Source organism: Phlebotomus argentipes, unplaced genomic scaffold (assembly GCF_947086385.1).
Source record: "Phlebotomus argentipes unplaced genomic scaffold, Phlebotomus argentipes genome assembly contig_5, whole genome shotgun sequence".
Classification (NCBI taxonomy): Eukaryota; Metazoa; Arthropoda; class Insecta; order Diptera; family Psychodidae; genus Phlebotomus; species Phlebotomus argentipes.
The window spans coordinates 4,907,261-4,931,396 of NW_026776165.1; the positions used below are offsets into that span (position 1 = coordinate 4,907,261).

Consider the following 24,136-nt stretch of genomic DNA (forward strand, 5'->3'; position numbering starts at 1 on the left):
ATTAAGAGATCGACACAAAATGCGTACATATTCTCGAATGAGCGTCGGCTGTACAATATGCAAGAAAGATGAGGTGAAGAGTGAGACAGGGCAAAAACCGGCGCATTTCACGTTGAAATTGCATGCGAAGAGAGCATGTACAATTATATTGTACAACAATTTAGCACAGTTTCCCAATTCTCATGCGCCTGTTCGCATCGGGAAATTTAAATATACAGATTATGGCCCAGAGTCTTGCGGAAGGGCGAAGGTTAGAGTGGTGGAAACATCTGGATAATTGCGCACTGTGTAATTCCAACAGCACATCTAATTAATAAAATAATTTACATCCTCCAGGAGTGCCTCACAACTGCACACACAGTTCCATCATTCAATTATTGCCAACTGTGGAGACAATTTGCAGAATTTCAAGCCTCTTGTACAACACTAAATTCTCCTCTCTCGGTCGCTCCTTCGTCTTATCACGCGCTGAGCGCTTTTCCGCAATTGTCATGCAGAAGAGCATCGTGAAGAACCGGAATGAGAATGTGTGACACACACTGGAGAATTTCAAGCGACTTTCCTCCAAAAACTCTCCTTCGTCCTCAAACGCCCATGGTTTTGTGTCGTGTGAAAAGAATTTCCCCAGCAAATCCTGTCGCATTTCAGCAGATTTTTGCTGTCTTCTCTGGGCAAAAACGACATCTTTCGCTTCGCGGAAAAGAAGGTGTCATGTCGCTGAGCCACTTTTTCATCAAGCATATCAATTTTTGTGCCCAGCAACACTAATTGAGCTCACTTACGGGAATAATTTAGCCTGCGCTTTTATCATTCTGATGTGACTTTCGAAAATGAAACTGGAAAGATGACAAAGCATCAGAAAAACAGTATAAAATGCCTCGGGAAATTCACTTATTTTCTAGCAATATCAATATAAAATGCTCCTCTTTGTTTTTTTTTTAATGAAATTTAGATGCAGAAACATTGGCAATATTCCATCAATTTCCAACTAACCCAATAAATTTCCCTCTGGCTTTGAAAAATCCATGAACTGAACATCATTATTTTTGCGATATCGATGCAGAGTTTCTTTGACCTTTTCCCGCACAAAGATGCACTCATTCTCCGGTGGTTGTTTAATAAAGAACACCACCAGACTTTACATTTCATTTCTCTCCTTCTCTCTCTCTCTCTCAGATGTTCAATAATAAGATTGGGAAAGACGAAGAGAAAAAAAAGCACATCCAGAGAGGGAAAAATGCAATCGTAAGACTGTAATTTGGCGCTGCAACCGGCTTTATTGGGCAAAAACGTGGTGGAAAATAAGAGTGAGACAGCAAAGGGCATCATCCAGAGTGCTTTGGCTTCTGGTGATGATTCAATTTTTTGGCCACAAAGAGAATGGCTGAAGAAAGTCAGAGTAAAGTAAAAATTATACGAAAAAATCTCTTCATGCCGAGCACAAGAGCATTAATCCGCCGAGACTTGGCTGTTGAGTCAATATAGAGTTGAGACATTTGGTCAAGAAACACCTGCTCTTTTTCACTCCTCCTCTCCACCCGTCCTCGCGCTCATCACCCCGAGTCTTTCTGGTGGTCTGACAATGAAGGCATGCAGAGTGGAACCTTCTAAAGTCACCTCCAACATCCACACAAAGTGCATCACATGAAAGATTCAGTGTAAATTTCACTATTCCTTCGGGCCATGCGAGGTCATTTGCTCTCCTCTGGACCATCACTAGCCTCTTTGTGCTCCCTTTTTGCATGCCATGTAACTCAATTACCCCGAATTCCTGTCATTCCCTCATCCTCTTGCCACATTCTTGTCGTCCTCCCGCAGAGCAGAAAAGGTTATGCAAGATTCCCCGCTTCTCTGACTCTGTGGTTGCCACCTAAATTCATCACACAATTTAAACTTCATTTCGCACTGACCACAATTCAATCACACAGTCCAACTTTTAAATGACACTTCCGCTCATTTTCCATTTCACATGACTATATGAAAAAGCTGTGATTCATATGATAAATTCAGTGCACTTCAGAATGTCGAGTGTTGCAATGGTTTTTGCACTTTTGGCACTTCATGCCCACTTTTTGGGCTGTGATAACGTATGTTGGAACGTGAATACGGAACATTTGGTGACATTTTATCCATCCAGACACTGTCAGCGCTCCAATAAGTCCATTTTGATGCTGGAAAATTTCCAAACAGTTGAGCAATGTGCAAATTTGGCGCGCGAAAGCAAAGCCTTGGCATTCAATTACGCTCCGACGCATCGAGGAACCATCAATAAATTCATAAATGTGAATAAAACAACGAAGCCATTTGAGGATAGTAAATATCCATCGGGAAAGGATATCATTGAGCAGTCTGAGGAGTACTTCAATTGTCAAATTCTCCAGTGTCCCGAATTGAAGAATCTCTCCACAATGATTAATGACACGCGCTTCGAATACTACAGTCTCTATGTCAATCCTCCATGTGAGTCGCACTGAATTCTGCATATTTGCAAATTAGATTCCAGGTAATCTTCCTCTCTTTCAGTGCCTCTGAACGCAACGTGTATGCCAGGATTGGGCATGTTTGTCTACTACGACAAACCGGAGAACTTCACGCGAGCTTTCAACATTTGCCGAGAGCTTAAAGGCAAACTGGCGGATGTTTTGTCTGAGCAACGCACCAATTTGCTCTCCAAGTGGATCAAGAGCAAATTCAACACCACCCATCGTGATATGGCGTTCGTTGACTTGAAGGAGCTGGAGAACAATGGAACAGTGTCTAAACATAAATATTACACGTCGGATGGCTTTCCCATCGACTGCTTTCCTTATCGTGCTTGGAGTCCAGGATTTCCACGGTAATCTATGAAGGATAATACCTTCACATGCATAAGCTAAATGAGAAATGCTTTCAGACAATTCAAGAGAACTTCTTGTGCAACAATAACCAGAGCAAATTCATGGAAAGTGGTTCCTTGTTCGATGAAACAGCCATTTATCTGTGAGATTTTGCCAACAGGACCGGACAAAAGAATATCACCACTGCGAAAGTGCTCAACAAGAAGGTCCAACAACAAATTAGACGCCCCATTAAATGATTAAATGCACTCCACAATTCGCACGGCAGAATTCACCTGCAGAGGTGGATTTGTAATTCAAATTGTGTACAATCCTTGTGCCTCACAAGACACTCCAATAGAGGTCTGCAATCTTCTGACCATCATGTTATAGAATGGAAACTATTCTAGTGGCGGCAATTTGGCTATCACCTGCTCAACTCCACCATGTTGAGCATTAAACACTCATATTATGTCTGTCGTAAAGTCAACGTGGTCAACATTCCAATAGAAATGCTTCGGGGAAAAGAGAAAAGAGCGCAAAGCACATGGAAGAACGGCGATGAAATATTTAGCAGGGAAGGAACTCGACATCTTCCAGCATTAACCCATCTGTGGGTGTTCCGATATCAATTGGCAAAATGTCTTGAGATGTCTCGGATGCATTGTTAATATTTTCACCTTTACTTATAAATGATATTCTGGAAAAGTGTCAATTTGGAATGTTCTACATTTGCTTTCCACTGCATATCTGCACATACCTTCCAAGTTATTTATTCGATTGCCAAAAGTGACACTGATTAGGCGGATTTCCAAGAATAATAGCAATTTGGAGAAGTGATTTAAGACATTATTTGTGTCATAGGATGTCTTCACTTGTTTTTAAAGCTGTTCAGACAAAACTCTTTGAAAAACGTCTTCTGATGCATTTTGTTGGGAAAATGCTCATTGCAACGCTTTTTTTCGACGGATTTTCGAAAGCAACAGCATTATTTAAAGAACAGGAGATTTTATACAACTTCAGTCTATTTTAAAGAATTATAACAAAGTATTTATCCTTGTATTTAACACCGCAATGCTATTATTTCCTCCTTTCTACCTTCAAACCACTTTCAAATTGAAACATTCAGAACCAATCTCTACACATCTAAAACCACACATTTCAGCAATGTTTCCGGCATGATAAGGAGGCTAAAGAGCCTCCCTCACGACGCATTTCAACTCTGTGATGTGTTGAAATTTCATTATGGCATAATTTTCCATTTGGGCGCACTTTGCTGGCCCTTCTCGCACCACTTTTGCCCCTTTTGCCTCTCATTTGCCGCCCAAAGACCAACTCTTCAACCGATAAATTTGCACACGAACGGCCGAAATCAATGCTGGGGCATTTTTCGGGTCTGAATCGCTCTCTTGGAAGTGACTATAAATTTGCGGCAGGTGTCTCACATCGTTGGGAGCGCCTTTGGGGCTTCGCAATGATTTTTTCGCTTCGCATCTTGTTCTTGTGCATCACACTGAGAAATCTCTACCTTTTGCCGCGCTGTCCAAGAGTGGGGGAAGTTTTGCGCACCAAGGAGAGCCTCAAATGTAATAAACGTGAAAGAATGCCAGAAGATTTTTGCGAAGGGAAGAAGCCATGAGGAATACATTCGATAGCATCTCTTCCCGACTTGATATTGGAGGCAATAATGTCACGGAGAAGAGTGAAAAGTTTCTTGCGACACAACTCTGGCAGTGTTGAAAAAAGGGCAAATCTAAATGTGATAAGAAGTGAATTTTATGTTTACTCTAGAGGAAAATTTTATGGCATTTTCCCCTGCCATAAAATAGACAGACAATAATCACATCTAGATATCTTCCAACTCTGGTCATTTGGAAGAGACTGAAAAAAACCCGTATTTGCACACATGTTTGAGTGTGTTTTGTGTGAAAAACTTATGAGTTTCTACCCTAAGGAATTATGAAAAAGAGTCAATGGAAGTTTATGCCATTTGACACGCCAATTTCCAATATATCTCGCCCTTCATCTTATCTCTGCCAAGGGGTAAATTATGTGTCTCTCGCAGTGAAACTTCAGTGGCAAATCGGAAAATTTATGTGTTATATTTGAGAAAAATATTGGATAAAAGCTATTCATGCATCCATTTTCTCATCTGTAGTGAAAATCATTGCTAAAATATCTTCAAAAGAATTTCAAAAGTCAAGTAAAGCTCTCATTTATTCAGGAATATCGCTAATTAGTGTAGAAATTCACTTCGATCAGAGTTGGAAAATCGATAGTCAAGCAGTTCTCCGCCCCTTAATCACCGGGAACTATTGATTCGCTTCACCACCCCTTCTGGATGCACACAGTGTATCTCTAATTAAGTCACTCGGCGAGATAAGACAACCCCTAACGAGATTCCGATTCATCCTCAACAGCCTCTTGTCGGCCTCCTTCAGGCTCTCAATGCAGAGCCTGAATGGAGCAACTCCGTCGGTCGCAGGGATTTTTAAGGCCGCTGCCCTCATAAATAACAAATTGAGTGATTATTTCACTGCCAAACTCTGCGAGACACCCTGGAAAATTCACATGGCAATAAATCACGTTTTCCCTCACGCTCTTTATCTCTCACTCTCTCTCTTGAAAATACTTCACGCTTTCGCTGCTGGAGATCGCATTGATTCGACAATGTGGGGTGGAAAATGAGGGCGAAAACCCACCCACTGAAGGGGCGCGCTGTCTTCCTCAGGAAAGCCAAAAGGGAAAGCCCAACTGTAGACCGAAGAGAGACTTGAAAGGAATCGGTAATTCGGTGAGTCATGCGTGGAAAAATGTAAATTTGACGGTGCCAAAAGAATCATCAAAGAGATTCATGGTTTACCTGGTAATTCCTCAGGTAATAATAATGATATGATTTTTCTCAAGATGAAAAGGGAAGTGTAAAGTATCGCAAATGCTGAGAAATTATTCATTTAATGGCCTAATCAAGGTATTTTCGCATGAAATTATTTTTCTTCAGCTTTTCATGGACATTCTTAAGAGCAAATGAGTCAAAAGGTAATTTCCCATGAGAGAAAATTATAATTTAATCAACATGAAAGTATGTGCGAGAGAAGAAGAGTATAAAATTTGTCAAAATTTAATGGTTTCATCGTGGTTTCTCCAATTATTTGTCAGTTTTAATTGAATCGCAATTCTATACTTTTCCATTAATTTTTAGTTTCATAATGAGTTTCGATAGAATCTATATATACAGCAATCTAAAATACACTATTTCAGTTCAAATATGCATTAAAATACAGATGAAATGGAATGTTAATTAATTTTGCACATACTTTATAAATAATCATTGAACAGGGATGATTTCCACTCTCATATTGATGCTGTTCATCAATTCCGGTTAGTTTTTTACCCTCCATAACTATCGATTTTTGAGCACTATTTGATCTATCGCCCTTCTGTTGTGCCCCGTGCACACCTCAGACCCTCTGCGCCTCCTCAGCCAATGTTTGAGGAAGCAATTGTGTGACGCAAGACTTGCACCCTCATCAAAGTGTGTCATACGCACACAATAAATAATAATCTTGGGCTCAAATGGGAGAAGAAGAGCCTCAGAGGGCAATTCTCGGATGAACTCTCGTCTTCTCAGTGTGACACCTCATTTCAATCATCGCATCCCTCTGGAGGACTTTTCTTCTCTCTGACTTCTCTCGCATCTCCGATGCTCTCTCTCTGGGTTAATTCAATTACGCCATCGCATTCAGCGCATTCTTGAGCTGCAAGAAGCCACATTTTTCCTCCCTCCAAATGGACTCCCACTTTTGAGGACTCTCATCACTCATTAGCACGACGACTCGAGAGCGTCTGTCGAAATTTAATCCCTCTGGGTTGGAAAATTATACATTTTTTCCACTCCTCATCTCGACACCCCTTCAAGAGACCCTTCAAACAGAGAGTAAATACGCATAAATTCCCTCAAGTCAGTGAGATTTATGACTTTTGAAAATATTGGTGATTTAAATAACTCCTCCCATTCGCGCTCGATTGTGTGGCAGAAAAAAAGGACGTCGTAAAAACTTATTGGTCTCACCCAGAACCGATTAACGGCTGCGAATGGGTTTCAAGCACCATTCATGGTTAATTATTGGGGCACATATTGAAGAAGCATAGCGATTTTCAATATTTTAACGACTGCACTATAATTTTATGGACGCTTTTTTCGCCTCTGAATGAACTTCTGGCCAAAAAAAATACACAACAGAGACTCACCACTCGATGGCAGTTTATGCTGTGCAACTCCGCGCTGAGAATTGAATGATTGAGCCGCGCGAACGGAAAACACGCATTCACTCCTGATGATGATGGAAAAATGCACGGAAACACAGAGTTTCTCTATCACAAGTGCTGGCACAGTAAAAAAAAGGAGTCACTCTAAAGTCCCTCGATAGAGGCAATCAGTCAGAATCCAGAGTGGTGAAAATGCACCAGAACAGAGTGCAATCTCACTGGCGAGAGCGGCGAATGCACGTCCTCACGGCACAACACTCAACTTCACAGTGAGGAGCAAATCTCAACTGCCGGCGTCGCGTGCCGCTCTTCGCTCTCTTCGCGGCGTTTGTGGCCGAAGAGACCGGCGAGAGCTGCAGCGCATGCTTCGCCGCGAATGGGGAACAACTTTCGCCGCAAGCGTGACTCACAAGCACGCCGGAATCTGCGGCAAACACGTGAAAAGCCGGGAAAATTTGCCCACAATTCTCCATTTGGCAATTTGCAGTTGACGCTTTGAGAATTATTATTGAGTGGAGTTAAATGTTATTATTCAGCTAGAAATTATTCTGCATTTTTATTAATATTATCAACCTTAAAATCTATGTTTTCTACTTTATTTCAAGAGATTCTGTGAAATTTTTTAGGCAACATTTTAGGGAAAGAAGTTAAATATTTTCATAATTATACAATTTAATTCAAATGCTTCATTTTGATGATTAATTTCAATTAATAGGATTGTTATCAAAATTAATGTAAAATTAACTCGAAAATCGCCAATAAAATATTGTGATAAATCAGGAAAAGGAGCATCAAAAGACGTTGAAGGAATTGGCATTCAAAGAGACGCTGCATCCTGAATTGCCACACATTTGGGCAGCAATATGTCGCCGACAGTTCGCGAATTGCGATGACAGATGATCGCATAAATTGCTATTAAACGTGTAATTTAGCCACAGCTGCTGAATTGCCCCGAAAGATTTCGCCTTCATCGATCGCCGAGTCCGTGCATTGTGTGGAAATTAATTCTGTATGTGTTACTCCTGCTAAAATATGGCGATTAGGCGATCAAATTACCTAAAAAGCCATCTGTTTGGGCTTAGCTTCCAGTCTTTCAGACACCCATCAATTTCCAGGCCGGCGTGTTCACAGTTTCTCTGCAGGAGCACGCAAAAGGATGGCACACAAACGCAGACAGGCAATCAGAGTGCTCTCTAGCAAAAAAAAACAGCTAAACGACCAAAAATACACACTTAAAATATGAATATTTGTTAAAATATATTTTTTAAAAATTATTCCATTCTACAAAAAACATTTACAGCTATTATTTCCAATTATATTTCTCTCTCTTTTCATCTTCTCTGTTAAATTGTAATCAATTGTGATCATAAGCATTGCAATGCTCAGTTTATTGCTACTGTCTATAAATAAATATTCGTTAAAACGATGCAGATTAGTTTTTTTTTCTCCAACCAGGAAAAGTTAATCAAAAGGTCTCCTTTGGCTAAGAATTTTTTTCTCTTCTATTTCTTTTTATTTTCAGAAACAACCAACGAGAGTCGAACAGTCCAGCATCTGACCATCGATCCACAAATATCCCTTCAATCAAATCGAGAGGCTGAGCGGCAAAAAAAGATCTTCCCTTGCTTGCCACCTGTCGTTTTTTGCCGCTCTCCCTCGAGCGCGCACGCATTTTCTACCTGAACTTGACCCTCTTCGGCATCATCATGATGCGCGTCTTCTAGTGCAGCAGCAATGGGAAATCGGGCAGAAGCACACCCTCGACAGAGGGAAGCATTGAATGGCTTTCATTCCTCCTAAACACTATCCTTTCATCTGTCTGTCTTTCTACCTCTTTTCTTGGTGATCGACTCGCGCGCGTCTGCCGCAAGAGTGCCACAATTAAGGCGACCAAAACACGCTCAATAACTCATTGGCAACAAGGGAATGAATGAGACAATAAATTAGGCTCTCTCTCTATCCTCTCGCGTGTTTAGCTGTATTTCCCTCCCCTCAAATCTCAAGACTGAATATTATTATTGTGTGAAATGACCTTCCAATTGGAAAAGGAAAAAGAAAAGATCCTATTTTCAAACGAAAATAGCATACTAAAGGCACTTTTTTTTAAGTATTATTACTTCATCCATCTTCAAACAATCCTTAACAATCTACTGGCATCTGGCGATAGACTTAAGAGAACACCACTAAATTACGCAATAATATAGTTTTTTTTTCCTTTTGCTTTTCTCATGTAGCTGAAGAGGAATATTGATGATTTGCACAGACAGATTCATGCGTAGGAAGAGAGAAGAAGACGCCAAGCCGCCTCTCACACAGTCACGCCAAGCGGCGGCTTCGGCCCCAGCAAATCCGACAACTTCTGCTGATATGTCGCCAACATATTCTGATCCGTCACACCGCGATTCTTGCAGATCAGCTGCAGAGCATTCAAATACTGCATCTCCGTGAATTGCGCGCCCTTTTCCACGATCTGGCTGAGAATCTCCTGAAGAGAGAGAGAGAAATAAATGCACCTTTAAAAAAGTGTTTTTAAGCACTGATAGAAGAGGAAAGACAAAATAAGGATAAACGTTCAAATTGTCTTTGAAAAACACTGTAAAGATTCAAAATTCAGGCCAAATAAAGCCCTCAAGCTGAAGAATGCCATTAAGAGTCGTGGAAAATACCCAAAATTGACTGACTTGTATTGCAAAAACTGCGCTTATCAATTAAAATATCAAATTTTTGTGTGATTTACACTAAAATGCCTAAAATGTGATTGAAAATCAAGTGAATTTCCCACTTTTATTGCGCACAAATCAGAGTTTTACACGCAAAGACTCGTTGCGGCGTCACAAGTTCTGCCAATGGCGGCGCAACCTGAACAAGGAGCGCCTCTGGCGAAGATCCTCTGGCCGATCATGTTGTTGCCAGCATAGTTGCACGTGCCCATGATGGTGAACCACCAAGAGCCGCTCATGAGCTGCTCAAAAGTCACCAGAGCGCATCCCAAGTGGCTGTTGACATCGTTCACCATCACCGTGAAGTGGCCAGCCTCAAGGCAATTCGGATTGGAAGTGGTGAAGGAATCGATGCAGGACGGCATTGTGTCCCTGACAATCGGCATCTCGTCGTACCACATGTCAATGAAGCGCTGAAATTCCGCCGTCATGTTCGTGAAGGCGACGGAAGACCATCTGATAGCCAGATTCTGTCCAGAGAAGGGAAACTCCGTGAATGCTCGGCACTGATCGTGCTGAAAATTGGCGTGACGCGCATGTTCCGCAGCCACAAAGGCCAAATCCGTGTGCCAATTCATCCTCTGCATGGCCGCCGCCGAAGGAATCCCAGCCACTGATCCTGACGCCACGTTGCCGCGATGGAAATTGTGTCGATCGACGCCCAGCTGAATGAGCGCCGGCGTCATTGACACCATCTGAATATTCCTCACATTCTGACCCGTTGGAAAACTGTTCGGCTGACACGCAATATGCTCACGTCCTCCGCAATAATTCGCCTGCATCTGACACCAATCGATGGCCTCAGCACAGCTCACGACAGCGATCGCCAACACGACAAAACTCAACATCATCCTTACGGCTCTTCTTGTGCCAAATTACAAAACAACACTGAGCCAAAGCCTCACGGAGCTCTGGCTTTTCCTACAATGTCCTTATCAATCGCGGTGATTTTCACGATAAATTGTACGCAGAACAATTCTAGGAATTGATAACTTATCTGCAGGATTATTGATAAGCATGTTTTTACAATTTTTACTGCGTTATCTGACTTGAAAATTGTACGCTTGGCTTAAGTTCTTAAGCCTGATTTTAAGAACAGCTATCGGCTGGAAACGCTTCGAATCAATAGACAATATGGCTTAATTAGGGATAAATGAATCTTTAGAATAAAATTAACAAAGCAGGTTCATAAATTAGGAGGAAATTCTGTCAATTTCCTTATAATTTCTTCAGTTTTGATGAATATTGAGAGACTTTGTAAATCATCCGCAAATCCATGAGGATTTGTTAGGCTTCAAGATCCTTTAGATTCTTCCTTTTTTGAGACATTCAAAGAAGCAGCAAGTGATCACTCACCTCGGGTTTCATGTACAGCATCTCGTAGAAGTTCCTCGCGTGATCCAGCGCCACTTCGCGCGTCGCCGTGATGCTGCTCAGCGTCTGCTGCAGCGCCTGTGCATTCCTGCACATCCGCTGCACGCTCACCTGATCGATCACCTCCATTGAGTTGGACGCCATGATGAGAATGCGCGCCGCAAGATGCGCCAGACCCTCAAAGATATACTTCACCTTGCGCGGATGCAGCGTGGCGCTGAATGCCTCATCCATGTCCGACAGCACCTTCGTCAGCTTCAGCACCTTCGAGTCCGGCTCCAGATTGTCACCCTTGTGCAGATCGCCGCGCGCCCTGTCCGACGGATACGAGCGCAGATAGTGGAAGCACTGCACGCGCACCTCCAGATGCAGCACCAGCAGACACGTGTTGGCCAGCTCGTCGAACTCCAGCGCCAGATTCGTCAGCACCTTAATCGTGCCATCCTGCACGACCACCGGCGAGATCAGCTCGCTGGCCACCAGACCATTCACGATTGGCTTGCGCAGATTGTTGGCGAACTCTGAGATGCGATTGGAGAACCACTCCATGCTCTGCTGCAGAATTGCCAACTCCTTCAGCACGCCCACGTCGGACAGGATCTCGAACTGCGAAATTCCGCCCTCGCACAAGTTGCTGGTCAGCATTTCCGCCTCGCGGATATTCCTCTGCTGCACCTGCGGACAGAATAAGCGTCGTCAGGAAGGATCTTTGGTGCAGAATTAGAGCTTCAGTCGCTCCAAAAATAACAATAAGCTGAGAGAAAAAAGGACTTTTCCTGCCATGAGAGGCAATCTTCATCAGAGAACATCAGAGAAGGAAGATTAATAGCTCACCTGCGCCATGCTCTCCTCCTCCGACATCTCGTACGGATGCGCCGCGAGCTTGCCGAACTGCTGCCGTCGCATGTGCGACATCTTCAGGTCCGTCCAATTGGGCAGCGTCTTGAGGAAGCGACTGATGTCATCGTCCTTCAGCCACGCCACGCTGTAGATCCTCTTGTCCTCCGTCTCGGGCTGCACAATTCCCCTGTACGCCGCCTGGCACGTCTCGCGGTACGTCTTGAGCAGCGCACAGATCATCTTGAGCAGATCCTCTGAGTAATTTGGCAGATCCTGGATCAGATTCGTCGTCTCGCGAATGCGACTCTCCACCATCACCGTGCTCTGCAGCAGAGGCCTGTTGAGGCCCAGTCTCTTGATCTCTTCCGGACCCACGATGGCCTTCCACGCGTCCTGCGTCTTCGACAGCGACTCAATCGTCACCTGCAGCGATCTGTTGTGCCCGCGCGCCAGGAATGTCTCCTTCACGTGCTGCGCCAGGAAGGCGTGCAGACTGCACCGCTGCCCCGCCTTCCCGATGCCCTCAATCTCGCCCACGTGCACCATCAGCGGCAGGTAAATCGTGCGAATGAGCGCCAAGTCCGGCGCGCACACGAGCACGCGCTCGCGCTTCTTCTTGTCCGCCGTCGCGTGCGCCGGATCCAGCGCCACGGCCTCGTCGGCTGACATGTCGGATAGATTGCGGCGGTGCTCCTTCGCGTCGCCGCCCTCGCTCACCGTGTGCGCCGACTTGTCGAACTTGAACAGCGTCTTCTTGTGCGGCACTTTGCGGCGACTGAAGAAAGTGTTGAAATTTGTCGATTGCTCGAGGAATGTCGACCGCGGCTGCTCATCGTTGGCCGGATTATCGATGTTCAGATAGTCCACAAGGACATTCTGCAGCTGAATGTGAGAAAAAAAAGAAGAAAGATGTTAGTTTTCCCAGTCTATTCCTCACTTTCAAGCCTCAAGTCTTGAATTACTAAGAAAATCTCACATTTATGACATTAATAATCTAAAAACTACTCCAGAATTTGATTTCGTCGATTGAATTGACTCAATTTCATTGGGAGAAGGCCCAAAACTCGTCCCAAACTTACCACAATTTGCGCCTGATTCCAGTAATCCATGATATCGTAGTTTTTCGCGCTGATCTTGTATCTCTGAATCACATTCGCGTAGTTCTTCAGCAGCAGTGCGTGCGTCTCGGCCACAATCTTGAACTGCTTGAACAGCAACTCCAGCAACTCAATCAGCGCATGCGGCGGCGCACTCTGGCCCTCCATCGGCGGCGCCGGCGGCGGCATGGCCACGATACTCTGCGTCGTGCGCGCAACAATCACGCCCAGCTCGCTCTGCATTTGTACTTGAATCGTGTCCAGCGACTGAGGCACTTTGTTCAGCAGCGCGAAGCACTCCGTGATGATGCCGATGTAGTACGTGGAATTCAGCTCGGCGTCCACCATCTCGCCGTCCTCCAGGATCTCCGTCTTGTCCACATCGAAGGCGCCGCCCTGCTGCATCTCGAACAGCGCGCGGCGCACCTTCGAGTTCGCCTCGGCGCGCTCCGCCGACTTGCGCAGCGGCGTGCGTTGGAACGGCGACGCCGCCGCGAATGTGCTGCTGCGCCCAGAGCCCTGGCGCTGGAAGCCGCCGAGGAACTCCACCGTGTTGACGTGATAGAGATGCCTGGCCAGCTCCTCCAGCAGCTTCACGTACAGCTGACTCTTGCGCACCTCCAGATCGCGGCGCAGATCGTTCAGACCCTCCACCTCCCTCAGCGCGCCCTCGCCCAGCGCTATGGCCGTCGTGAGCGCCTTCGTGGCGTGCAGATACTGGCGCTTCGTGGTGTACGCGGTGACAATCGACGGCACCTTGCGCAGCTCGTTTCTGCAATTGCAGATGACAGAAAGGAATTAAGCATTCTGACTAGATTTTTTCCAATTTGGATTCAAATTTGATTCTAATTGTCCAAAAGGTTAAGTATTTTCCGATCAGAAAATGATTTTCGCTTTAAATTTTACATTTTTGCACAGAAGTAGGAAAATCTGACGCTTGATTCTAAGATGTTACTCAAGATTGATGAAGTAAATCAAGCGCTTTGAATTGTCAAGATTAAAAATCACTCAATTTACTGGATTTTATCCACAATTCCTGACCTTATGAAGCTTTGTCTTTTGTGTCAAGACGGAAAACCGCCCAGTTTGTTAAGAAAATGCTATCAAATCGCGAAGAATACAAGCAGAACGAAATCAATCAAAGCATCGCAATTGCAGATTGCCAGCTGTGATAAGGAGCGAGTAAATGAAGGACTCACATCTGGTCGAACATCTCCAGGACGTACTTCTGCTGCACGGCGTCCGTCCAGAGCTTCTTCAGCTCCTCGCGGCGACACCTGAGCAGCTGCTTGCAGGCGTGCAGGTTCTCCTTGACCGTGTGGATCTTCTCGCGTGACGTCGTGACATGCGTGGAGACCTTCCCGAACAGTTGCATCACCTGCAATGACCCAAATGGAGAGGATGAGCGTCTGGCGGGCGGAATTGTGGGCGTTTCGCACCTTCGTCAGATCTCCATCGTGCCTCGAGACGAGCTCATTGAGGAGCTGATCGCTCTTCTTGAACTCCTTCTCGATCTTCAGCTTCTCCTTCTGGCGCTGCTCGTTCGTCTCGCTGGCATCGAGGGTCTTGATCACAGACACCAGAAGTCCACAGCCGGTCTGGAAGACGAAGCAAAGAGAGAGAATTCCCAGTGAAAAGTCCGGACACTTTGACAACTCGCCACTGGCGCTGTCAACTGAGGAATTCCCCGAGAAACTGGCGTCCGGAAGAGGAAACACTCGCGCCCCAGCGCTTCGAGGCGCTTTCCAGCCAGTTCTGCGAGATCTTGTTGGAAATTTACCGTTTCCTTGGAGTATTTTTCACGACGAGGAGGCTTTATTGGCGGCGGCGATGCCATCTTTCCGCCCTTCAGACCGCACCTCTGGACAAGCCCCGACGTCCGTCGTCTCGCAGACGCTCTCAGGTATCACTGGGTGTGCGAGGATATGTCGCTGTACCATAAAATCACTGGAAAACCCACTATTCCTCAGGCCACCCACACCATTTTTCCTCAAATGCCACTGTCATTCTGCCGTTTCTCGTGTTCGCCACCAGGAGACCACGTGTATGTGCACTTTCGCCAGGTGGCACTGGCTGCCGCTGAAATTCAAACACACAAAGCGCCAAATTCGCAGTAAATCTCTTTTATTTACACAATTTTCGCTTCATATGTTTTTTTTCACACAAATTTCACGACACTTCGGGCTTCACGGCTGGACTCATTAGATTGTACAGAGAGAGAGAGTGAGAGGGAGATATTGATTAGGAGGATTAAATAGGCGCGCGAGTCACGCAACAGTTCGTTTCCTTCGCTCGGCAAAGCGCTTAATTCTAGGCTTGATTTTGGGCACATCGAGGAAGAACGGGTCCAGGATCACGTCCCCCTCGCGATAGTCATCATACGAGGGCGGCGGGATCTTCACGTTGCTCCCAATTGAGTAATTGAGCTTCTTGCCGCTGCCGTCGCTCACGGAGGCGCTGGCAGAGATCACAACTTTCGGCAGACTCGAGATGTAGCGATCCTGCGGCGTCAGCAGGACCCTGTCGAACGCTTGACTATGGGTATTCTTTAAATTACTACTAATACTACTACTGGGCGCCGCGTCGCGCCCCTTGGCCGGCGCCGCGCTGCGCTGCTTCGACGTGCTCGACGTCGTCACGCTCACTGTGGCGTTCTGACTCCCGCCGCGCGGATCCGACCGCTTCAGCTCCTTGCGCTCCGCCGGCGCGATCAGCGCATCGGCGGCATCCTCGAAGCCCAGGATCTCCTTGTGATCTCGCCTCTGTTCAAATGCTGGCAAATGCAGAGGGATCTGCGAAGGAGAAGAGCGTGAGACACAGAGAGTAAAGCACTGAGGAAGAAAACACGTAAGAATGCTTCGCGGCTCACCTGAGGCATGTGGCGGCGGTAGCCCTCGAAGGGGCGCGGCTGCGCCGGCAGCTGGAAGCCCTGCGCGCGCAGACGGAACGGCGCCGCGGGCTGGTAGCCGGCGTGGCCCGTGGGCGGGCTGCTCTGGGAGTGCTGCGCAGTGGGCAACAGAGGTATTCTCTTTGGTAGCTGTGCGGCGGATGGCGCCGTGTTCAGCCCGTACAGATTGTACTGCGGCCGCGACGTGGTGATGCTGGGCGGCGGCGTCACTGCGCGATTCTTCCCGTACGCCGGCACCTTGTGCTTGTCCGGCGTCGCCGTGTGCGTGGTGACAGTGATGTGCGAGTTGTGCACCGAGCCGCCATTCTCGAATTGCTGCTGCTGAAACGAGATCGCCGGCTTGCCCTGGCCGCCCTTCGCCTTCTCCTCCTTCTGCTGGAAGATGAAGTGCTGCGGCGAGAAGGCGTTCGCCGCCGGCGGACTCGTGGGGCCGCGCTCCGTCACGAAGTAGTCGTCGTCGTACAGCTCGTACTCCTCCTCATCGGCGTCCTCCTCGTCCGGCGGCAGCGTGGGCGCCGCCGTGCTGGGCAGATAGTGCTGTGTGGTAAAGCCCGCCGGCTTGGTGGCGTTGAACACGTACGGCGGCCTGTACGGCGCCTGCGACGTGCTGGACGGCCGCCGCGTGCTACTGCTCACGGGCTGCGGCGTCGTGGACGTGCTGCTGGTCGTCGGCGCCGGCGTCGTGGTGGTTGTGGTGGTCGTGCTGGTGCTCGAGGAGCTCGTCGTGATGGGCGCCTCGGCGTTCTCCTCCGGCACCGGCACCATCGTGTTGCCGTACAACTCCAGATTGAGGTAGTAGAAGCGCTCGGACTTGCTGCAGTCCACTTCGTCCACTCGCTCGCACACGCGCGTCTCCTGGTCGAACACCGTGCCGTTGAGGCAGAGAAACTTGATGTCCATCGGCTCGTCCAGCTGCCCAATCGTGCACACATGGAACATCTGGCAGGACGTCTCCAGATCCGCATAGTAGCCGCCAATCACCTTGCCGGCGCACGTGAAGTTCGTCTCCGGGAGATTGTCGAAGTCCAGATACTGCCGGAAGAGAGAAAACACACATCAATTCACTTCAAGACACTCTTTCACTCACTCCCACTCACGCCAGGTTCCGCCAGGAAGCACGAGCAGAGATACAGGAGGATGAATGCGACGATCTGACCTGCGAAAGACAACAAATCAAGCCATTAGCAAGCAATTAAGACAATCTTCATTCCTTAATCGCTAAAGAGAAAGCCAGTGAATTCTCTCAAATGATGCAAATCAGACAATTTCGTTTATTTCCGGCCGAGAGTCACTTCCTCGGCGGCGCATAGAGTTGCCTCTCGTGTCTGTGCGGCCTTCCGCCGCCGAACTGCTGCCTGCCGAAGCCTCTCTCATCGCCCTCCATCGTCACCGGCAAGCAGTCATCCTTGAGCACCTCCTCGTAATTCCCATAATCCAGAAACGCCACCACGCACGTCTTCTCCGTGACTCCAGTCACTTCCGCATTGTAGTACTGCAGAGAAAGAGAGAATTAGCATTGCAAAAACACCTCCCAGAAGCACCTCTCACCTTCCCATCTTCCCAGTACTTGGCCAGGCATTTGTCACCGACTCTCCACTGCCACAATCCAGTCGGCGCCTCGCGCTGGGGCGGCGGATGAGGCCTCTGGTGCTGTTGCTTAAGTACATTCCGCGCGAACTCATTCGTCTCCTTGTTCTGGAAACCCATGATGCGATTGGGATCGAATCCGTTGGGAATCTGTGGGAAGGCCTTGTTGAAATCCTGCTTGCCTCTCTCGTCAATCCTCAGGCTCTCCATCTGTCCCGCCAGAGAGCCTCCGCGGGGCGCATTGCGCCGCCTCTCGCCATAGTTCGACGACGGCCCCTCACGAGGCGGCCTCCGGAAGTCGCCGGCCTGCCTCCGTCCGCCTCTCTCCATCGGATACTGCCGGCGCATGTCCGGACGATAGCTGGGCGGCGGCACGTACTGCGGCTGAAGACTCTCCGCCGCCAGCTCACCCGGCAGCTTCGTCTCCAGGAAGTCAAACAGCGAAATCTTCCCCGAAGGCTTCGCCGAGCCTTCCTCGCCGCCGCCTTCAAAGCCATTTCTGCCGAATCCACCGCGACCGCCGCGCCTCGGACGCTCCTCGCGTCTCTCCTCGTCCCCAGTCTGCCTCTTCAAGTGTCTTATCGCGCGGCCCAAGTCATTCCGGTTGATCTTCAGCGCATAGTGCGCGTCCTCCTCGCTGAATCCCTTGTCCACGATCTTCTGCACATTGTGATCCATCATCTTCTGTCCGCCGCCGAACACCTTCTTCCCCGCCGCCGCCTTGGAAGCCTCCGCAATCGCCTCACTGCGCTGCGCATTGAACTCCACATTCTCCTTCGCCGTCTCCTTCTCCGGATCATTCGTCAGCGACTTGATGTTGCAATCCACGGCCTTTGTGTCGATCTTCTGGCCAAATGGAATCCACGGCGGCGCCGCGGAGTTTCCCCTGGCGCCGCCCTTGGCGAACTTCGCCATCGTCCGCGAGATTTCCCACTTCTCAGCCAGAGCTTCCACATGTCCGCCCAGAAGCTCCACATTCGCCGGCTTCAGCAGCAGATTCCCCATCGCCACCGCGATCGGGCCATTCTTCAGCAGTACCTTCGTGCCCGGCACCGTGTTGAGACTCAACTGAGGCAGTGACTCGTACTCAATGCCCGGCACAATTCCCTGACCGTCGGAGAAGTGAATCCGCAGGAGTCTCGGCGCCGTTTTGCTCTCCTCATTCGCCCTCGGCGCCGCCACATTTCTCACTTTGGTCACCTGCACAACGACTCCACCCGCCGGCAAGTCGTACTTCGAGCCCTTCAGCTCAGCCGGAAGAATATTGTGGCCAACATCCCGGAGATCCGTCTGCAAAACACACACAAACAACCGGAAAGTGAGGTTAAATGCAGCACAATTCATCCCACGCCTTCCGCAAACGTGGCATCTGGTTGGAAACCATCAAGTCACGCTCACTGAACTCCTCCAGAGGATTCACAGCCACAGCAAATGCCTCTTACTCACATTTAATGCCAGCTTTATGAGAAAATTCACGTCGTTCTGCTTCCCATTGTCTGTCAACTTGCTGAAGCCAACTTCTGTGAGATTCCTGCAGAAAATCCCCATCAATCTCCATCACATTCCACACCAACAGCTCTTCAGGACACCTTACCATCCTTTCTCCTTCAGTTTTTCCATCCTTTTAGCGGTGAAAAGCGCAAAAAAGCACGCACCAAAACAAATCAACACACGCAACAAAAATTATTATTCCTGAGCCTATTCGACAATTTGCCCACTTGCTGGCCAGCAGAGGCGTCTCGTGGCGGACTTGGGCACTTTTCTCACACGCGCGCGCGCGCGAAAAAAAGATCACGCAAATCTTGTATGACGAGGCGATGCTTGGAAAAATCCGAGTGCAGCATGTGAATTCAATGGCCAAGATAGAATAGAGGAACTGCGAGAGATTCTGCTTGAGAGATTCCACCATTGGAAAATGTCAAGGTCCAATTTGAACACATCGCGCGCGCAGAGATTTTCCACCGCACAGAGTCAACTCTATAAATTACCGTCCTCAATATCGGCGCCAACCGGTCAATTTTTATCCACTAAAACTGGGCATCTCACAATCTCCCGTGTTTGTTTGATCGCATTACATAAAAAGCCCGCGACACACGCGCAAAATTCCGCCGATCGCGCGAAATCTTACCTTGAGCAAGTGGATGGAGAATTTTCAGAGTCTTCATTCTGGAGCGTCGGCGCATCTGCAAAGATGAGGAAAAAACAAGAGTGTGATCACACGCACTTCTTATGCAAAAAAAAAACAAGAAGAATTGGATGAGAAAATGATTAATCGATGTTATTCAATTGTTCATTTCTCCCGCAGACGCGAGCTCATTCATCGCGGCGATTTAGCAACACAATTGCGCGCCATCGAAACATCCAGTTGCACAGAGTCGCGAAGATGATGGTAATGACTCCATGAGATGGTGGATCATTGCAGTTATTAGTTTATATCGCGTTCTGCCCGGACTCGAAGTGCGGGAAATATTTGAGCACAAGAAAGTCACTTTAGACATCGTGCAAAACTCAAACACAGCCGAAAGATTGCATTGATGATTTGCAAAGTTTCGACGAAATTTTGAGCAAAGATAGAGAATAAGATCAAAATTTGTTTAGGGAAACCAAGAAAACCAAAGAAAAATTGATTTTCTTACTAAACAGAGTCACAATATATGATAAAAATATATTGTTTGACTTCAAACGGTGTAAAATCCTTGATTTCAGGAGAATAAAGTCAAAATCTTAGCTAATAATTGTGCTAATCAACAGAAACTCTTCACTTCTGTCTGCACCACATTTTGCGTTACGCATCTCAGTTTAATGAGCTTAAGCGAGTGTTGAAATGCAAGCATTTAAAGTCTTATTATGTGATCTCTCTGAAAATTGGAAAATAAATCAATTCTGCATACATTTTAATACAGATTAAAACCCAGGAAAGCATTCTGGATTTTGCCAACTCTCTTGTAAATTTCATGCAATTGTGCGAAATGTAGAAATCCTCCCGTCATCTTGCTTGGCGCACAACTCCAACTCCTTCGCACGAGATGCGCGAGAAAAGTGAAAGGGCAGCCAGAGTCCGTGGCGATGCGAGAGACACGTAATCGTCTAAGTAAATTGTGAATTAAATTGTGAATACCGTGTAGGCCATCTTCATCAGAAGGCCCCCTCCGAAAATCCGCCTCTCTTTCGCCGTCCGCGCGCCCATAAATTAATGTCGTGCAGAAGAGATTGAGGCTCCAAAGTGAGGCAGTCGCGAGAGACATTTATTGTGGAGTCCCAAAATGGTTCATTTGAATGGCAATTAAAGATTATCTTTCACTCTGCACAAATCTCTCCTTTTCTTCTCTCCCTCTCACACTGTTGTGTTTTCAAATGATGAATGTCGCTCGCGATGGACTTCTTGTAATACATTTTCGAGGGCGGACACAATCGCACATATTGCATCTTTCACTCTCATTCTCTCACTTTATTCCACCAGCTTGTAATTGAGCAATTCCGACCACACTCACTTCCTTATTTGATCATTTGGACTTTGCAATTGTTGCCAAGGAAAACAATTGGCGTCTCTCCACTGCAAATCTCCGAGGACAGGGTCAAAGATTGGCTGGAAATTGATTTTCCACGCACAAAACGAGCCGAATTTTACGCATCTCTGAGCAAGTGTGTCCCAAATTATCAAGCAAGAAGCTGAAAAGCACGAAAGAAGCGTACAAGAAACGTCAGCTTTCCTTCACCGAACATTTCCTGCAAAGGAATTCCACTCATTTCCGGGACATTTCAAAGTCTCGCTAAATAATGTGAAACATGCAACATGTTGCGTGAAGCAAAGAATTTCCTCTTGGCAGAATTTTACAGAAAAATTGTATCAATTACTTAAGATTAAGTGTATTTTTAAGGTGTTTTCATGCCTGAAAGTGCCCAAAAATCTGTGGAAAACATATAGTTGAATGCCGTCGCGGGAAAATCCCAGGAAAGCCAAAGAAATAATCTTCTGGAATCACACATGATTGAATGCATCAAATTGATTTTGAGTGCGGAGAAAATGGAAAAATCTCTTCGCTCCAATAAATCCATCACGAGAGTCTCGGGCGCATTCGACACAACATTTCTTTCTTCATCTCTTATACTTTTTACTTGCTCATAGGCAAGAGTCAAACATATTGTTAAGCATATGGAAATCAATATTAAACTTTCCATATATAAACTAATGTGAATTGGAAAATAAATAGATTTCATACAAAACAGCAAAACTACCTCACGTTGATTTGCATTTGGAAACTGCGATGTTTTGTGCACAGATTTTCACTCTATAATTTTTGCCAAAAGGGAAAAGTTGGCAGATTCGGACAGCTTTTCTGAGGACTTTTTCCAGCGCCACAAAAGAAAAAAAATTGCCCCACAAATTGAATGCGGTGAAAAGACAAGAATCCATTTATGGAGTCAGGAAAATACAGAGTATCTGTGAATGGCAATTGAACACCTCTTCTTTCGCTCCCTTTTTTCTCCTCGTGCACAACAGAAGCCCACTTTGCACGGCAAATGAACCTCAATAAGAGACTTTGGAAATTGAGTGGGCAAAAGGCAAAAAGAGAGTGCAAATGAGCAAAATGAGAGAACACATAAATTTAATGTGATTATGTGAAGAGATTATGTCATTTTGGTATTCTGACGCCGCAATTGAGAAGGAAAAAAAACATCGCGGAGTTTTTATCACGAAAAAAAGACCACAAAAAGTGATAAGTTCCAGTTATTATTCTCCTTTTATCATTATACTATTCATAGCAATTTGCTGGTGTAATGCAGAAAAGTCGCGACAACTTCTCTCTCTCTCTCTCTCTCTCTCTTCTGTGGTGACTTAAATTTATGAATGACTTTTCCATGGGAGTTCAACTCGTTCAACTGTGCGGAAGATCCGTATCGTGAAGAGCACACACACGTGAAGCGAGTTATTGTGAAGAGGATTTATCACGAATATTTCATCAAATTGAATTTGCATTTGAAAGAGCAAATGCACTTGAGTCTCTTCAACCTCTTTTTCCACCTCTTTTCCGCCCCGCGCGCGCGAGCACAGCAAGAATTCGCGGATATTGTATTTTGCATAAGTCAGAATCAAAATGTATTATTGTGTGTGTGTATTCTTCGAATTCATCCAGCAATACAGCGCGCATTTATTATAAATCACTCGACGCACCTTCAGTGGAATGCAATAAATCTCCTGGACACACAAGACAACCTCACACAGAGTCATTTCCGCAAAAATTTAATAATCCACCCACAGAGATTATCGAACACAAGACACACAAAAACTCCCGTGTGATCAACAAACAACCCGAGAAAAAAATCCTCCCATTCGCAAGAAGATATAAACAAACAAAGTCGCGCAGAAGTCAAGAAACCTTCGCGCGCACCGTGAAGACTCTCAGAATTTTGCACGTGGAGCGCAGAAAAAATCCCCTTCATTGTATGCTAAAAGCGCGGAGAGCATTGCGAGAAATGCAAAAGAAGTGCACTCTTGGCTCAAGATTTATTCACATTTAATCATATTCACCCAGCGATTTGACCTTCGCCAGAGACTCGCATCAATTGACACACATCAACAGTGAATCGCGACGTAAAAAAGCTCTCGCGGGAATTCATCAATTGGCCAATTCACGTGCACTTCGTGACGAAGTGCGGCAATTCAGCGCCCGAAAAGAAGTTGCAAATTACTGGAAAATTGCTGAACACTTTCAATCACTCTGCAAATTACACACAATGTTGCCATATGGAATTGTTTCTCCAATATCCAGAAGCAATCGAAAAGAAGAGGGAAAAATACAGAAATATTTATTATTAACCATTACAATTACACTTTTACACTGACGCATTCAATTTAATGTGTAAAGAATTGTGCAGAAGGAAAATCCTGCCTTAACAACTTGAATAAACATTAGTAAATTTATATTATACATTCCAGCTGCTTTGATTCTCAATGGCATCTGAGCAATGCACATCATCAGCAAGATAATCTTCTGATCAGAAACACTAAATTCATACCACTTTGTCATGTAGAGATGGACAAAGAAGTTCTCCGTTTTCGAGTAGATAATTTCCCCATAAACACACAGTGATGTGAATTGGAGAAAAACACTAAATATAATTGTTAAGAAAGCCACATTATGATTTGTGTTAACAACGAAAAACACAACAAGAATAAAACTGAGACTCGTTCCAGCCTGAATTGTGAAGATATTGTCGTAAACACGCCTGAACGTTTGAAACTTTTGAAGATTGTCAGCGTGAAAAGAGTGAATTAGTTTAAGAAATTCCTCACGATTATTCATTGCTAAGTCATCGAGACACTTTATCATGTCGCATTGCAAATTTAGCACAGCAATAATGTAGAATGCAACAATAAAAAGCACTGATTCTGACAACACAAGAATAACTGCTGCAATTTGAATGAGTGAAACTTGATGAATCTGTTGCCAAAAGTAAGTTTCTTCGGTATTTGACACCAAACCGGGAATTACTTCAATCAGAACGCCACTGTGAGCGAAGAAA

At 46.1% G+C, this 24,136-nt stretch overlaps 5 protein-coding genes across 8 annotated transcripts in view; 1 reads left to right on the forward strand and 4 right to left on the reverse strand.

The window, feature by feature from the left end:
• LOC132256555 (protein tincar) overlaps positions 1-7,350 on the reverse strand; it is a 51,331-nt gene extending 43,981 nt beyond the window's left edge. Inside the window, exon 1 of the mRNA XM_059753047.1 lies at positions 7,068-7,350. The gene's annotated coding sequence lies outside the window, so the exon portion shown is untranslated. The remainder of the gene's footprint in view (positions 1-7,067) is intronic.
• LOC132255855 (uncharacterized) lies at positions 2,022-7,584 on the forward strand. The gene is made up of 3 exons (XM_059752026.1): positions 2,022-2,460; positions 2,524-2,836; positions 7,287-7,584. The coding sequence occupies exons 1-3, from the start codon at positions 2,022-2,024 to the stop codon at positions 7,582-7,584; spliced, it is 1,050 nt and encodes a 349-aa protein (XP_059608009.1).
• Positions 7,585-8,367: 783 nt separating this feature from the next.
• Positions 8,368-15,116, reverse strand: LOC132255511 (exocyst complex component 4). The gene is made up of 7 exons (XM_059751584.1): positions 14,897-15,116; positions 14,556-14,714; positions 14,316-14,494; positions 13,099-13,888; positions 12,014-12,901; positions 11,162-11,854; positions 8,368-9,570 (listed from the first exon to the last, which is right to left on the reverse strand). Exons 1-7 carry the CDS (start codon positions 14,951-14,953, stop codon positions 9,394-9,396), a joined length of 2,943 nt encoding a protein of 980 aa, XP_059607567.1. The 5' UTR covers positions 14,954-15,116; the 3' UTR covers positions 8,368-9,393.
• A 107-nt stretch (positions 15,117-15,223) lies between these two features.
• LOC132255761 (mucin-2-like) overlaps positions 15,224-24,136 on the reverse strand; it is a 29,556-nt gene continuing 20,643 nt past the window's right edge. For all 4 annotated transcript variants that reach the window (XM_059751912.1, XM_059751911.1, XM_059751910.1 and 1 more), the window contains exons 3-6: positions 19,740-19,794; positions 17,122-17,180; positions 15,986-17,056; positions 15,224-15,908 (exon numbers count right to left, since the gene is read on the reverse strand). In XM_059751912.1, coding sequence (XP_059607895.1) covers positions 15,384-15,908; positions 15,986-17,056; positions 17,122-17,180; positions 19,740-19,794 — 1,710 coding nt within the window. In that variant the 3' untranslated portion in view covers positions 15,224-15,383. The remainder of the gene's footprint in view (positions 15,909-15,985; positions 17,057-17,121; positions 17,181-19,739; positions 19,795-24,136) is intronic.
• LOC132265600 (tudor domain-containing protein 3) lies at positions 17,263-19,332 on the reverse strand. Its single transcript, XM_059766332.1, has 4 exons — positions 19,206-19,332; positions 19,058-19,142; positions 17,573-18,901; positions 17,263-17,516 (listed from the first exon to the last, which is right to left on the reverse strand). Exons 1-4 carry the CDS (start codon positions 19,229-19,231, stop codon positions 17,313-17,315), a joined length of 1,644 nt encoding a protein of 547 aa, XP_059622315.1. The 5' UTR covers positions 19,232-19,332; the 3' UTR covers positions 17,263-17,312.